Source organism: Daphnia magna, linkage group LG7, assembly GCF_020631705.1.
Source record: "Daphnia magna isolate NIES linkage group LG7, ASM2063170v1.1, whole genome shotgun sequence".
Lineage (NCBI taxonomy): Eukaryota > Metazoa > Arthropoda > Branchiopoda > Diplostraca > Daphniidae > Daphnia > Daphnia magna.
Window position 1 is genome coordinate 10798667 of NC_059188.1, and position 16326 is coordinate 10814992.

Below are 16326 nucleotides of genomic sequence, written 5' to 3' on the forward strand. Positions count from 1 at the left end.
TTTGTATATGATTGGTGGTTTGTGTCGCAATTTGACATTCCACCCTTTATCGTGTAACTTGATAAGCACAGCCGAGCGCAACGCAGTAAAACTGCACCATAAACAAATAAAACTCGTGTTCACACATAGAGTGCGAAGTTTGAAGTGACATCACAAAGCCTGACATTTGAAAGGCCCGACTTTTTTGTGATCCTAGTCCTATTTAGTGTCGAAATTAAGTGGTTTTATTAACGTGATGCGTGAAAATGTTTGTTGCCTAACTTTACCAGCTTGCAATTAAAGATTCTCCGTGTTGAGTTGAACAATATCTTGTTGTTTCAATCACCATTCATTACGTCAAAATCAGGTATAATTTAATTTCCTAATAATTCTAAGGACTGAAAAGTGCGCGTGATTGTCAAAATTTGCCAGGTCAATCGTTATGTTGCCAATCGCCATCCGGATTCTACCACGTTTGCAGTTGACCTGACCTCCACCAAACATCAAAACATTTTGCGATAGCCTTTACTTGGCTGGTTGTTGAGAGATAACAGCTCTCAACTTCAACAGTTCCACTTTCACTACGCAGATTCACGAAAGTTATCGACATCATTGCCAACAAAATGCGTACACTCTCAGCACTGATGTTGCTCTTAATGTTTGGTAAGTTAACTTGTGATTTCAACTTCATCACTCATAACACCAATTGAATTAAAGTCATAATTCAACCGATTCTTTCAATTTCTTTATTGCAATGCGTATAGTGCATGCAAGCAATGGTTTAAACCCTTGCTCTTCAGCAAAAATGTGGGGGGCTTACAACGAAATGAAAGCCGCCAATTGCCGAAACTGCGACCGTTATTTTCATTGCATCGGAAACTATCGAGCCGTTTATCAATGTACTGGCCTGTTGAGAAGATCCACTGCCAGCTTCATCAGCAACATGCGTGAATGGACCGATGGATTTAGGGATTCGGGAAATAATTCAGCAGAGGACCAGAAAGCCAACAACCACGGCCGCCATGGCAGAGATTGCGGCATCTACCTGAGGAACGTGGGATGCGCTTACCGACCAAGTAACAAAAAATGCCACTGGTAAGGCTTTTTTCAAACATAACTATAACGTAGCTAACATGTAATGTGTAGTTATTATTATGGGCATATCACAGTTCACTGTAAACATTGATATATTTGACGTTCGTATAAACCGTTAAGTGTATTAAACTTGTTAGTTCAGTGATAAAATTTGTTTGCGTTGTTTATTTTTTAAGAAAAAGTAAAAAAAAAAAATTACAGGTGACTGTCCTCCATTTCGTCAGGACTTTCGATGGCAGCTTTTCTATCGTTAATGGCTTTCATCAGCTTACGCCGATGACCTAAAGGAATTTTCATTGAAATCAGGTCCGCCTCGGTGACGAGCATCAGCGAGTCCAAGTCAAATTTTTCTTTGACAAGCGGCTCGATGAATTGTTCTAATCCGAAAGCGGCCAGGAAAAAGTATAGGGGAGTCTTGTCTTCATCTTCGTCGTCATCTAGATTGAAGTAATAGACCCTCAGGTTTTATTTAAATAATTGTAAATATAAGAGTTTTGAAAAAAAAATTACCTGATTCTAAATCATCCTGATCCGAATCGTCTTCTCGTTGGCGTCTGTTGTGATTCAAACGGACGACTTCGTCGGTGTTGGATGCTCCATTTTTCTGAACTGTAGCGCTGCTCTTTCCAGTCTCCGCCGAATTGATCTACAAAGCGCTGCAATCGAATTCCTACATCCCCATAAAAATCAGTGAATGCATCTTGCTTTCTTGTGTACAATAGTTGAATTACCTAAAAGCAAGACGGCCAATTCCGGGCCGGTCGAAAATGGATCCTCTTTGCTGTTGTTGATATGCGGGAGTTTTATCGTCGTCACCGAAGCCACTATCTGAAGTCGTCGGAACCCGCAGATGTGTTCCTCCGGAAATACTTTTGCTGCGGCCTTCTATACCTGGAAAGGCGCCTCCCAATCCAGCGCGTTGACCTGCACACAGAGCGTAAATTGATTCACGCTCCTTTTCTTCCAGAAAAAAAAACAATCGGAAAAAGAGCTTACTGTCTGCGCCGTCGAATGTGGTTACATACAAAACCTCAGAGTCCCTCCTCACTCCAGAAATGGAGCGAACGGACCTTTTACCATCTTCAATTGCTCCGATTTTAAAATCGCCAGGTGCAGCTCCGGCCATTTCGCTGTTGTTATTGTTAAGGGCCGTCAAACTGGTACTTTTGGACAGTGATTGCTGGTTGGATCCGCTCTTCATCTTGAGGCGCTGTTGCTGCACCTTTTTGGAAACGATGCTAGAAGGCAATCTGATTTTATCTTTTTTTTCTTTCGGGTTGACTATTTCAGAGTACTTTGGACTCTGCGTGTAGATGAGCCGAGAATCTCGTCGAAGATCGAGCGCAGCAATCGACGGCCTAGGAATGATGGTGCTCGGTTGTTCAACCATACTGCTCATTCCGGAGCGTTCCATTTTCTGTTTTTCCTTTTCTAATCTTTTTTGTTCCTTTTCAGCCAACTTTTTGGCCTTCTCTTGAACTTGAGCAAAATCTTTGACGAGTTTGTCTGTATCCTTTTTAGCTTTCTCTGTTTGAGCTTTGACTTTCTTGGGATCGCTGCGCTGCTGCTTTGCAGTCTGTTCGTCTAAGTAGCGCAAAATCTCTTGGCGGTCATTCATGGCGGCCAATTCTGTAGCTGTATGGTAATCGATATCCTTGGCGAACAGATTGATGCCGTAGTTCATCAAGAACGTGACGCAATTCATGTGTCCCTGAGCCGCGGCAAAGTGAAGGGCCGTGTTGCCATAGTGATCGCATTTTTCAGGGTCGCCTCTAATGGGAAAACGGGAAATTAAAAGACAACAAAACAGACATTTACGTTAAACGTTTAATTTGCATTTACGAATTTCAAAAGTTTTGTCTTTGTACCCTCGTCCGACAATGAGCCGAAGAGCATCCAGTTTGCCTTCGAAGGCGGCCCAAAGCGTCGGAGTCATCCCGTCGTCATCTTTGGCGTTGCAATCTTTTCTCGTTGCTTCTTTTAAAATATCCAGCTTTCCATCACGAGCCGCTCTATTTTAGAAAGGTATGTTTTGAAAAAACAAACAATTTCTCTACGGGTAATTTGATTGATCGATTGAAATCAGGACAGAAACGTTGCGCTCCGATTGTGTCGTTATTCACTAGTTGCAACGACCAACAATTTGGATTAATTGAGACGGCATCCAGTTTCTTATCAAAAGAGAAATTGGATCAGCCACACAGCGAAACGTCAGTGCGGGCCATTATGATGCGATAACAGAGCAAAACTTTGCTGATAAACCGAAATGCCCCGGTTTCAAACGGACTATGTTCTCCTTCGACTGATACCACCCGTGTCAAAAATCCGTGATTGCGCACATCAAACGGGAATTTAGTTTCAATGTTACCACAGTCCAAGATTGAAATCAGATAAAGTTGTCCATCGCGTTTAGTTGATAGTTGAAAACTGTGCTAGTTTTGATGCTACAAGGGATTTGTAAAATTAAGTGGAAAGCTGTACTTTTGCGCATCAAGCCGAAAGATGGATTCGCCTGTAAAGTTCCTGCCATTTGATATTGAAAACAATGACGTTTCCTTTTCATTCTAGAAAATATTAACTGTACGTCAAAAGCAAGAGCACGTTTTTTTTTTTCTTTTAAATCCCCTTTGCTTGGCAGCGAATGTGTCCGTCAACTTTCCCCCTTTTTCCGAGAACCGGAAGTTGAGGGGCAATTCAAATAGAATTTAAAAAAAAAGGGGGGGGGGGATCGAGCAAACAATGGCAAGGGCAGGTTGTGTTATGCCTGTCTGGGTGGGGGCCCTAACAACGGAAACATTTCCACTTGCTGTAACGTTTTTCTCTTGTGAAATTTAGCAGCACGAAAAAGAAAATTAAAAAGCAAAAACGACGAGCGCTGCTGGAAATAAATAAATTCAACAAATCTTACCGATGAAAACGGTAGGCCATGACGATCTCAAAGCGTCGACAACACACAAATCCGTACACCTCCAACCGAGACTCAGTTGTAATCACGATTCCTTTCTCCGCTTCTAGATTATTACAGATACCGACAAACAGATGGGTAGCGTCAGGTATGAACTCTGGATGATGACTGACCCACCTGAATCCCTCCCCTTTTTCGGATGGGTCCACCTCTGAAAATAAACCATCTGTCGGCTGGCAACGAAGGCAGAAGAATGAACAGCTCACAGGGTACGCGAGGTTTCAGATAATCATATTAAAAAATATATTAATAATATAACTTAATGATATCGGAGGACGATGGAGTGAATGGGGGTGGTGTGCTTGGTCGTATGCAAAAAGGTGAGTTTATAGAAAAGATAACGCTGAAGACGAGGCCATGAAACCCAAAACTTTATGCTTTTGGTATAGCTATTCCGTGCAAAGTGGGGATACTAAAACGTTTCCGTCAAGGAGGTTTTATCCTATAAAGTTAATAAACCCATCGTAAAGACTGTGCGACAGGGTTTTTGTTATTCACAAGGGATCCTAAGAGACACACATTTTGGCAATTGTTGTTGTTGCCGAAAGACGAGAAAAGGCATCTCTTGCATTGCCGAACCCAGTTGATATCAGTGTCATCTGGCGTTAGCAGAGTTCACCTTCTTTCCTTGACTGATCTTGCTGGCGCGCCAGCATTATACGTATTGATCTTTTCCCCATGTTAAAAGCATATGGTAAACCAAGGGGTTTGCCGCCATTGCTAATTTCAACAATTGTTATTGTTTGTTTTTTACTTTTGTCCCTGAAAGACTTAATTAATTTTTTAAGTTTTGGTTTGTTTTGAGTTTGTTGTTCAATTAATCAATGTATTTCATTCATTTCATTTTTCGCCCGGTGGGAGCGCCTCTTGCGGGTGACGCAGAAACTCATTTGTCGACACCGAGTCGAGCTTAATTTTCCTGATAGAATTTCCGCTGGATGGCGATACAGTACTTTTCAAAACAATGTGCAAAATTGAGGTGGTCAATTATAGTTCGTCTGCTTCGGAAATAGTTAATCTGTCTCAGGAGTGGGGTTGACGTAAGCACGTAAGTTTTTAATTTTTAAAAGAAAATTTGGTTTTTATAATTTGAAAGAAAATTGGGTTTTTATAATTTGAAATCGCAATAAAGAAGCAAAATCAAATGTTTTTCTACCGGTTTGGGTAGTATAACAAGGGACAAGCCAAGTGTTTGACCTTTATGATATTCTGATTCATAATTCTGAAGGCCTTACTTTGATTATTGTCTAATGTTTAATAAGGTTGGTAGTGAAACAACACTTTGTTGTGGCTTTATGAGAAACCAAGATCCATTTCCCAAATGGAAAGAGACTAAACTGGACACAAACATATCTACTAAACACATTGTGTTCTCATTCATGCATTGTAGTTTATTTTTTTATCTTGCTACACGTTTCCCTTGATGTAGATTGCTACTTGTAGGGAATAAAAAGGGATAGCGCTCCTAAATTTTTTTTGACCTTTTCCTTGCAAAAACCCTTCATCAGGCCCTTGTAGTTATATCATAGTTGTCAATCTTCTGGCAGCCAATTGTGACACTGCCGTGGTTGACTGCAGTTGGTTGTATTTGTAGTCTGTGAAAAAAAATTAATACAAGCAGTATGAAACAACAAATAGCAAACATGTGAATACTTTAATTTAAGTTTAGGGGTTAATTGAATATTAATTGGAATTAGAATTAAGTAATTGAATATAGTTAGATTAATAGTTGAGTCGCAGTTGATAAACTCAATTTCACTGTTTATTCTTGCTTTTGATTGATATATAGCATTCTCATGTGTTTGATATATATGCCATTTTACTATTGTTTAGTAAAAATACAGCTCTTAACATGCCACCCAAACAGTCTGCAAAGTGAACCATATTTCATCCATTTACCTAGGGAATTCCCATTTGACAATATAATTCTAAGTGTATATAGTCTATACATTTACACCTAAATGTACACACACCTTACATGACATAGCAAAACAGTAAGATTGTAATGTGACTCATGGCTCAGTGGTTGAGCATCGGCAAGGGATGCTGTAATGTAAAGGTTCGATTCCTCACAGAGTCAAATTGAAATCAAATATGAATTGAAAAGAGTATTCTAATGGCAATATAGCACTTTCAAACAGTGTATGCTTAAATAAATTATATACCATTGGCATGCGGTGCTTACACTAATGAAACTTAGTTGCCTCAATCTGTGAATAACGAAGTTGTGACATGCAATATGTACAGACAAATCATAGGAGAACAAGTGCGTTGCACAAAATAAAAAAATAAAATACCAGAAAAAGAAACATTTTTGAAAATTTTGTTTTAAGCATTTTGTATTGATAAATAACCTGTAAAGTAAAATAAGGTAGGGGTAAACCCTACCTCAATTGAACCGAGCCCCCGGGGAGATTACCCGGGGAGTGGCTAAGAGAAGCCGGAAAAGGATGGAAGGTTTCGGACAAGTTTTTACGTGAGCGATTAACCGTTATTCGGATTTGTGGGTAGCCTCTTCGCCCTCCAATGATATCTCAGAACTTGAGGACCCCCACGTCCCCTTTCCGGACAGCGCACTCACAACCTTTACTGCTGATCACAGTAGGGGCATGACCCCCTACGGGCTTATTACGAGTCAAGGGGAAACGGGGCCACAGAAAAGAAGGGAGCCCAGATATGCACTTCAATTTATAAAAATTATAATATTTTATCTTCGGTTCGAATTAGTGGCTAGCGGTTAAGTGCAGGTAAGTTTCTTCGAAAGTGCAGCATCTTTTTTCGTCTTCTATTTCTGACACCGTCAAATATAAGACAAGACATCTTTTATAGTCAGCTGCAAAACTTCCTCGTGAAACCTGGAATGAAAAGAAAAACAAACAACGGGAAATGAGGCAACAGAAAACATGTGAACCCATCTAGTGCTTCTCACCTCAAGATGGGAGAGTTGGAATTAATATCCAGTAGAAACCCATCTATACATTTCACTCTGAATATAATGGTAGAGGGCTGGACCAAAATTTCCATTTCCTTAGAATAATACAGATGATATACAATTTAAAATATTTTCTACTTTGCCATCAATACAACATCTACCAAACCATGGTCTTGTTTTCTGGAGCCTTCATTCCGTAATTGACATTTTAGTTTAATAAAGGCATGGCCTCCCAATCACCAATCAGTTATAGATTTTTTAAAATGAAGACGCCTATGGCAGAATAACAGTCATGGATCTAAATTCAAGAATTTTTGTGGCATTTTTCGATTACGAAATGAACACCCCATAAAAAAGAGGAATAATTTCTTTTTAGTGCAATCAAATAGCATCACATGAACTAGTATCCACACATACCATGAGATAGAAAGTCCTGAATGATATTTGCACTCAATTCTGATCTGCATGGCTAGAATCCTTGCCCTAAAAAAAAAAAATACTATGGATGTAAGCATGCAATTAATGTAAAACCAAGTTTTTAAAATAAATTTGATATAGGAAAAATTTTTACAGCTCAGGACAAGTCAAGCTATGTACCAGGAGATGAATCTTTATTTTAAATAATTTTTAGATTCCCAAATGACCATTGTTCAGAATCAAACACTGAAAGCAAATAAAAATCTGTTAACGCGGAAACCATGAGAATCTGAAATCATCATACCATTTTGAGTTATTCCTTCCCTCTAGTACTCAGCATGGCGATGCATAATACACATACCAGCCTTAATTCAGAACTGCGGACCAATGAAAAAAAAATGGATCACCTCAGACTAGACCTAAAATACAAAGAAAACACATGATGAGAATAATTGTAGTTTACTGAACATATAGTAGTGAAATGGAAGAACTGTAAAAGTAAATCATGTAAATGCTATGGTTGATGCAATCCAGACTAGGTTTCTTCTTCCGATCACACAAGTCATGAAAGTGAGACATTTTTACAAGCTTGCATCCCAAACATTGTCATTTATCAAAATTGAAAATGAGAAGGGAAAGAACTTTTGATTAATAGGGTTATGAGGGAAACCATTATGACAATAATAGTGATTTATTTTGAATTATCTTTACCTCTTGATCTGGGGAACTGTTGGTATTCATTGTACTCAGGGGTTGTGATAACACAAGTCCCATTTAAATTCTGTCACCAGATCATGTGGATTTTAACACTTATCTTGAACAAAAGACATCTAACATACATTCGATTTTTATAAAAATATTTTCAATTTAAAAATAAATTCAATTTCTCTTTTTAAAAATACTTCACTAAATCTAGTTACCATTTGAATGTCTTCATTATCCATTTCATTGTGAACTACAGAATGCCATCAGACACTTTTTTACTACCGACACACTCGACAGTAGCAGACACCACTAAACAGCACTGCCATCTAATGACAATCTACCGTCCAGTAACACACCAACCACTTCGAAACCGAACTTGAAACCTACCCTGCCCAACGCGACTAAGGCCGCGACTAAGCCAACGCGACTAAGGCCCGACTTTTGTAAAAAAATAAGGCTTAAAAATTTTAAACTGGATTTCATGAAACCTAGCCTGCTGTAACCAAAAGTAAACTCTGATGCCGAATAAAATACAGTTTTTTCGCAAATTAAGGGGCGTCTCTCAAACGCGAAACTCAATGCGGAACACGGGAACAGCCCCCACGCAATGAGCCGCGAAACCGATTAATTTTGCACAAGGGCAGCCCAAACTACGAAACGTCTTTGCAAAAACCCTTATTGAAAATGCTATTGAATTTTGCATTTTATTGAATCAAATCATAGAAGTAATGAAGTACATGCCAAGATACTTATATTCAGTTTATTTCCATATAAAAAAACGTATGTCTAGGCGACGAAAATCAAATTGTGAAAAAGAAAAGGGTCCCGTGCTTTCCATTTCCTTATGAACATGTAAAAAATAAAGTAAGTCCGACTTTTTTGTAAATTATATTATGGTTTTGTAATTTTCCTTGAATTTCGAATCCAAATCATGCAAATTTTTGAACCCCCGGGGAGATTACCCGGGGAGTGGCTAAGAGAAGCCGGAATAGGATGGAAGGTTTCGGACAAGTTTTTACGTGAGCGATTAACCGTTATTCGGATTTGTGGGTAGCCTCTTCGCCCTCCAATGATATCTCAGAACTTGAGGACCCCCACGTCCCCTTTCCGGACAGCGCACTCACAACCTTTACTGCTGATCACAGTAGGGGCATGACCTCCTACGGGCTTATTACGAGTCAAGGGGAAACGGGGCCACAGAAAAGAAGGGAGCCCAGATATGCACTTCAATTTATTAAAATTTTAAAATTTCATCTTCGGGACAAATCAGCGACCAACGGTGATGTGGAAGTAGCTTTCTTCCAAAACGCAGCATCTCTAGCCGCGTACAATTTTTTGACATGTCAAAAAACAGTTACATGACATCTTTCGTGGTTAGTTGGCATAAAACGATCACGAAATCTGGAATGAATAAGATAACTTAAATCAAGGGGCACTTGAATTTATGCATATAATGTTTAGAGTACCATAACGTACGAACTCTGGCATTAGAATTAGAAGCTCTTACTGCGTCAACGTAAACTGGTTTCTTAAAAAAACCCATGGGGAATCACAATTTACATCCCGGAAAATTCCGAGCTTGGTGCAGCAAAATTTCTTTAAAAAGCACTGTAAAAGAATTAATCGATGTTAAACATGGCTTATGAGAATTCTACGCCGAAATGTATTACCTCAGACTTCTTTTTGACCGTATACATGACATTTCACTAATATCAGTTAGCCATATCTGTTTTAATTGGTTTCGTTATATTTCCATTTTTGGCCTTAGAAGCAAACATGAGTTCCATAACATTTGATGGAATTAATGCTTTTCATCTGAAGCAATAGAAAAAATTAAGTATCAGAAATATTTAAAAAAAACTTACTTCACAATATTCTGTTTTACAGTTCATATCAATTACATTCAATTCCATGGTTCAACTACATTTCATATTTTTGCAAGCCAAGCAACACCTCTATATTGAAATCAAAACGAGACAAAATTTAAAGATAAATCAAACAAATCTATTCATTTCATATACCTTGAGTGTCAGCAACATTTTGACAGGTAGTTATTTAAATTTTATTGGTGAGTGAGTTCAATGTGGCGAGTCTTTACCTTCTGTTATATCTAAATAAACCAGATTTTAGAAAACTGTATCAACAACTTCATGCTACTTTACCCATCATTTGTCACAATGCCAATCATGCACTGATTTGTATTTTGTGAACTTCACTGGGACGAGGAATTCTTCCAAGGATTAATCCATGCCTTTTGCAGAAGGTTAAATAATTCAAAGAAAATCAAGAAAAAGGACAACAGCAAACAACTTACAAATCCAAGTTTTCTCTTCACCTTGCTATCATAGACAACGAAGTGGAAGACCGCTAACGCCTATATTCCTCTGTAGCGATGCGCGTGAGATGCCGCATAGTGGCGCTGCCTCTGCTAAGATAATAATTTTGGGTTTCCCTACTGAACCAATGCTTCACACACCGTAATTTTTAATTAAATCATGCACGGTATAACTTTGGTATGCACATGTAAATTAAGCACAAAAATTCAGCATATCGTGTGAATTATTTCATATTTTTAGTGGTTGGGTAACCTACTTTCATAAAATGATTGATTTTTCCCCATTTTCCCCCATTTTCCGAAACCAGATTGTATTAATCGTGAAACGCTGCATGTAAAAAATAGAAAACTGCAGTAAAAGTCAGTGTTGTTTTGGCGGGTTTTTTTCATACCATCATAGACCAAGTTTAGTTTTGTACTGTTTTGTTTTAGCTGGTTTCACTTCAACAATTGATATGTTGTAGGGTATCCTTCTCGTAAGTTCTAAATAGAATTGTATATTAAAGTTAAAATATTAAGATCCATTTTTTTCTGTATGGTTTAGGAAATGGCGCAGTGTTACATAATTGGTTGTAGAAATGGCAGAAAGAAACGCACTGCTTTAGGGACACTACCTAATGTCAGCAACCTAGTAAAAAAAATCAATTTATTCAGAAACCCAAAAGAGGTAGAGTATCTAAAATTGTGGGAGAAAAGTATTCCAAAAGAGAAAGGAATTTCCTTTCCCAAGAATTACTGGTTGTGTGAGGAACACTTCGAAGAGGGTGACATAATTAGGAATGACATAACAGTCATCAATGGACAGCAAGTTTTGTTACCTCGACAAAGATGCAAATTAAAAGATGGAGTGTTGCCAAAAATATTCATAGGTAAAACATGTTAGCCTACATGCATTATGTTGTTCCGTTTATTGATATGTATATTATTGTTTTGTAGGAACACCTACTGAACTATTGCCAACAACAAATTCCATAAGAATACAGGAAACCATTAGATTACCTGTCTCTAACGTCAAGTATACAACCTATTACAATCGGTGCAGTACTAAAACGAAGAAAAGCACAACTGTAACATACAGTCACAGTGCAAATGATTGCGAGCAAGAAAGTCATATTGAAACTGCTAACAGTGCAAATACTATTCAGTTAGAGGAACCAATTGAAGCTCAATCTTGTACAACACCGGAAGAAATGCCATTACAAACTCCTTCACTACCACTAGCATACATGGAAGTGAAATTACCTTCAAGTATGTGGTTGAAGAAACAAGTAAATGCGTACAGTGTCAACTATTTTGAAGTACAGCAGAAAGATTTCAGCCTCGCCATTTTTAAGAATGTCAACATCAATTGGGTCTCAGACATTCACAAAGTAACTGTGGCAGTTCACTCTAAAACTGTTCCAGATTTTGATGGTGCAAGTATGCCATGTACAACTGAAAGGGATATTGAAGAACTACTAATTAGTATTGACAAATCAAGATTGTGTCCTGGTATAAAGAACGATGAGAACAAACACCCGAACCATACCAAAGTTGTTCATAATGGAAAATTACTCAACAATGTTTGGTTAGCAAACAGGTTTGTTGTAAAGCTATTTCAATAACATAACAGAAATAACATATTTTTCTCTTGATTTTCCAGTTGTAGGATTTTGCTTTCAGCGACAGAAAAATCGACAAAGCCATGTTCTGCTTGTAAGTTATTAGATCATTCGATGAGGATGCAAGTTAAACGAAGCAAAATTATGAAAGAGAATTCGAAACAAAATCATCGATACATGCATCTGAAACAACTGGCAAAGAAAGTGCGTGAAGAAGGAAAAAAAGCATTGTATTTCAAGAGACAAGTTGAAAAAAAAAATATCAAGATAAAAGTAAGTAGTCGATGATGTGTAACTACATTTGGATATTCGATAAAAAATTAATACCGTATCTGATTATCTATTAGGAACTCAAGTTGCAGATAAATGCGCTTCGTAATGAGATAGCATCTCTTAAAAAGGATAAACTTAAGGCCGTTTTAGACGAACTTGATGATAAGGTATAATGCGGAGTACTCCTTTATACCTACTGTTATAGTATATTGGTTTTTCAAAAATACTATTTTTTACTATTATAGTTGACGTATTATTAACTTATTAGAACTCTTACATGTAATCGCATTTTTGTAAAGTTTCCCTTCTTACTACAATTGACTTTTTTAAATTAAAACACAACCTATGTAACCGACTTTATGAATGTTTTCTCATGACAATTTCTTTGAATACTGCTATAATCAGTTATCCTTTAAAAAAAAACAGTAATTACTATTTCAACATACAAACATTCGACCTAAGAATGATTTTCTAATATGGTTATTGACTCTTCCATTGTAATTCTTAATATCCATGTTTGCTTGTCATTACACTGTTGCAATAATCTAATTTATTCTGTAATAGGGAAAGCTTGTGGTTAAAACCATTGTCATGAAAGCAAGATGTAAGGATAAGAAGTTTCGGGACATGCGATATGAGGTTGAATGGCTTTTAGAATGTTTGCTGATGAGAGTGAAAAGTCCTGCTACCTACGAACACTTAAGGATTAACAACGTATTACCTTTACCATGCAAAGATACAATTAGAAAAATGACTAGTTGTCTTTCAGCTGAATTTGGGTTCAACGATTTTGCAATTCAGTGCATAAAGAAACATTTCAGAAACTTGCCACTACATTTGAGATATGGTTCGTTGATGTGGGACGAAATGGCCATCCTACAAGACATACGATTTGACAAAAACAATTTCCAATTTAAAGGATTTTCCTACCTACATGCTAGCCCTGATGAAGCCGAGGACGACGAAAATAATATTTCAGCTCTCAATGAAAATTGGTTTGACGAAGAATATGAAGTGGATGAGAATAATATTCACGAAGAAACGTTAACTCCACATTTAGCAGATCACGCTCTTGTATTGGTATTTAGACCATTTCGTGATCGATGGATACAACCCATCTCAGTGTTTGCTTCAAAAAGTGCAGCTAAAGGCAAAGAGCTACAAAGCATCGTTATGAAAGCATTAATTTTGCTTGAAGAAGCGGGTGCGAGAGTTGTAACTACGGTCTGTGACGGTTCACAGCCAAACAATTCGCTGTGGAACTTATTGGGAATATCAGGCTGCAACACTGACTACGTGACCATGAAAAATTCCATCAAGCATCCGATCTCTGATACAGAAATTTTTTTTATGAGAGACGTCCCCCACTTGTTTAAGTGTATTCGAAATCATATTTTTAATCATGGCGATACTCAAGTAGGTTCTGTTAATTTGTTATATTCAGAGTTACAGTTGTATTAATTCATTAATAAATTCCATTGTTTTTTAGGTTTCCGGTAAAACGGTTCGATATTCGCATCTTCTGAAATTATTTCAGCATGATTCTGATCGGGGAAGCACAGGACTCAGTGTTGTTCCAAAACTTAAGCCTGTCCATCTAAGCCCTAATAGCTTCCAGAAAATGAGCGTCAAGCTTGCAGTTCAGGTATGAATTAATGTGTCTATAACGAAAATTCACCAGTAGTTTCTTTAATATAAGGTTTTATTTTTCCAGATTTTGTCAAATGCTGTCGCCGACGGTCTCAAGCGTTACCGTTCAGACGGAAATACAAAGTTAGCGAATCAGTTTAAAGACAGTGAAGCGTTGGAAGAACTCGTGAGGCTTTTAAATAACTCATTCGACGTCATGAATTCTAGATGTAAAGTGAATGCGACGACAAAACAAAATTGGGCCGACAGGCGTGAGGTACCATAACATGAACAAAAGAACTTTTTTGAAAGTTATAATAATAATAATAAGTCCTTTGAATTCCTTTAAGACACTCTCACAGTTATACAAATGTATTGAGGAAACTGAATTTGCTGCGTGTGGACAGTTGTCACAAATTGAGCAAGAAGATGAAACTTTGAAAGATTCAGTTCTAGAGAAGGATTGTTTTGATGGAAACACATTTGAAGACCGTAGAACCATAGTAATTGATTTGGAATACTGTTCCTCCGCTGAAGCGTTCAACTTGCCGGACAACGCTGAAAAACCTACAGAAAATACTACAACTGTCTATGAACCATTTCTATCAACAACCACCATGAATGGTTTAAGGGTGACGATCCTGAGTACAATTGATGTTACAAATTTTCTGTTTGAGTCGGGATACGATTACGTTTTAACAGGAAAATTTAATCAAGACTGTATTGAGGTGAGGTTCACATTAATTTATCTCCGTGGCACGTTTCTTTATATATTTTACTTATTGTTCTAGAGATTTTTCGGTATCATTCGAATGAGCGGTCGCTGTGGCGACAAGCCTACAGTTACATCTTTCTTGGAACTCTTTCGGTTGTTAACACTCTACTACCCTACTAAACAAATCCTTAGAGGGAGCAACTGTGACAATGAAGAAAAAAATGTTGTGCTTACAACATTTAGCCTATGGATGAAATCTAGATTCAACGATATGAAGGAAAAAATGAAACAACGAAAGGAACACCTCCGTGACGTACTACTAAAAGGAATAGAACGTGAGCTATGTAGTCTGTCAGTGATCGATCCACTCTCACAAGTAAGTATATGTGATCCAAACACAAAACTTGATGTTTTGGACTCTGAAATTATTTATTACATTTGCGGGTACGTTGTACATTGTTTTCGTAAGAAAGGCAGAAGGAAGAACTCGACATTTTGTAAAGAATGTCTGAAAACTGTCGATGTTAGTATTGAAGATCTACCACTAAATTTCACTGCAAAAATGCTCACAGAAATAAAAAAACGGGGACAGCTAATTTTCAGCTCCTATAGCTTGTTCCAATTGTTATGTGAAGTAGAATTAGCTTTTTTGTCATTGGTGCAACGTGATATGGTATTTGTTCGTGATGCCTTTGAGGCAACTTTAACAATTCTCGCTGCCAAAAAATTGCCATTCGTTGGTTGTCCGCAACACCAAAAATCTCTCATGGTTAGTGTAATTTTTCAGTATTTAATTCTACGTTTCCGTTGTTTCGGGGAAAAGAAATTTATCGATATAGTGGAAGAGAAAAAAACGCAATCTCATGCAAGGATGAAATTGAAAAAATTAAATAAGTCAGTTAGAAAATAAAGTCAAGGGCAAATTACTGTTCGTAAATTTCAAGAAAATACAAAGAACGTTTGAACATTAATGTATTATTTTAACATTTATTTGTTTCTTAAATAAAAAAAATAAATAGAAGTATGCAACAGCTATTATATCCATTATAGCAAAATTAGTAGGTTACCACAATAAGAAGTATCAGCAAATCATAATTAGCGCCCAACAATTGCACTCTATCAATATAAACAAAACAATGCTGCGTTTCAAGATTAATAAAATTGGTCTCGGAAAATGGGGGAAAATGGGGAAAAATCAATCATTTTATGAAAGTAGGTTACCCAACCACTAAAAATATGAAATAATTCACACGATATGCTGAATTTTTGTGCTTAATTTACATGTGCATACCAAAGTTATACCGTGCATGATTTAATTAAAAATTACGGTGTGTGAAGCATTGGTTCAGTAGGGAAACCCAAAATTATTATCTTAGCGGAGGCAGCGCCACTATGCGGCATCTCACGCGCATCGCTACCTACCGTCCTCTCAGCCTTATGGCCCCCTTCGTGGTCTTCCACTTCGTTGTCTATGTTGCTATTGCAAAAGTTAGAAGGGCACTTGCACGGAAATGAATATTGCCACTATGGATTGGAGTGGTGTTGTACCCAATCACCGAACCCGAATAGCATCAAGAAAGAGTGAGACTGGATTTCTCAGCGAATGTAGAAAATTTATTTAACTGACCATTATTCCCCAAGTGTAGAAGATCCAGTATTGGTTGATTACCTAAACACAAA

General features: G+C 37.5%; 3 protein-coding genes and 2 long non-coding RNA genes across 6 annotated transcripts; 2 read left to right on the plus strand and 3 right to left on the minus strand.

Annotated features, from left to right (window-relative positions):
- Positions 1 to 451: 451 nt before the first annotated feature.
- On the plus strand, positions 452 to 1224 carry LOC116927669 (serum amyloid A-5 protein). Its single transcript, XM_032934715.2, has 2 exons — positions 452 to 642; positions 744 to 1224. Exons 1-2 carry the CDS (start codon positions 603 to 605, stop codon positions 1076 to 1078), a joined length of 375 nt encoding a protein of 124 aa, XP_032790606.2. The 5' UTR covers positions 452 to 602; the 3' UTR covers positions 1079 to 1224.
- On the minus strand, positions 1177 to 4316 carry LOC116927645 (Usher syndrome type-1G protein homolog). The gene is given in 7 exon segments (XM_032934677.2): positions 1177 to 1511; positions 1585 to 1698; positions 1701 to 1744; positions 1806 to 1998; positions 2071 to 2846; positions 2943 to 3086; positions 3983 to 4316. Coding segments are annotated over 7 exon segments (1533 nt in total). The 5' UTR covers positions 4003 to 4316; the 3' UTR covers positions 1177 to 1269.
- Positions 4317 to 6632: 2316 nt separating this feature from the next.
- LOC116927682 lies at positions 6633 to 8495 on the minus strand. 2 transcript variants are annotated; one of them, XR_004396738.2, is made up of 8 exons: positions 8309 to 8495; positions 8100 to 8218; positions 7693 to 7807; positions 7543 to 7634; positions 7389 to 7454; positions 7133 to 7269; positions 6969 to 7066; positions 6633 to 6894 (listed from the first exon to the last, which is right to left on the minus strand). It is a non-coding gene; the product is annotated as an uncharacterized LOC116927682 (long non-coding RNA). The 2 variants fall into 2 exon arrangements; XR_004396737.2 differs by having other exon boundaries at positions 7138 to 7269; positions 8309 to 8494.
- Positions 8496 to 9306: 811 nt separating this feature from the next.
- LOC116927677 lies at positions 9307 to 10441 on the minus strand. The gene is made up of 6 exons (XR_006649452.1): positions 10408 to 10441; positions 10256 to 10344; positions 10115 to 10203; positions 9764 to 10048; positions 9560 to 9701; positions 9307 to 9494 (listed from the first exon to the last, which is right to left on the minus strand). It is a non-coding gene; the product is annotated as an uncharacterized LOC116927677 (long non-coding RNA).
- A 17-nt stretch (positions 10442 to 10458) lies between these two features.
- LOC116915802 lies at positions 10459 to 15617 on the plus strand. Its single transcript, XM_045176823.1, has 10 exons — positions 10459 to 10904; positions 10973 to 11297; positions 11365 to 12007; positions 12071 to 12302; positions 12377 to 12469; positions 12867 to 13718; positions 13792 to 13947; positions 14017 to 14208; positions 14282 to 14659; positions 14723 to 15617. The coding sequence occupies exons 2-10, from the start codon at positions 10976 to 10978 to the stop codon at positions 15554 to 15556; spliced, it is 3702 nt and encodes a 1233-aa protein (XP_045032758.1). The 5' UTR covers positions 10459 to 10904; positions 10973 to 10975; the 3' UTR covers positions 15557 to 15617.
- The last annotated feature ends 709 nt before the right edge of the window (positions 15618 to 16326 follow it).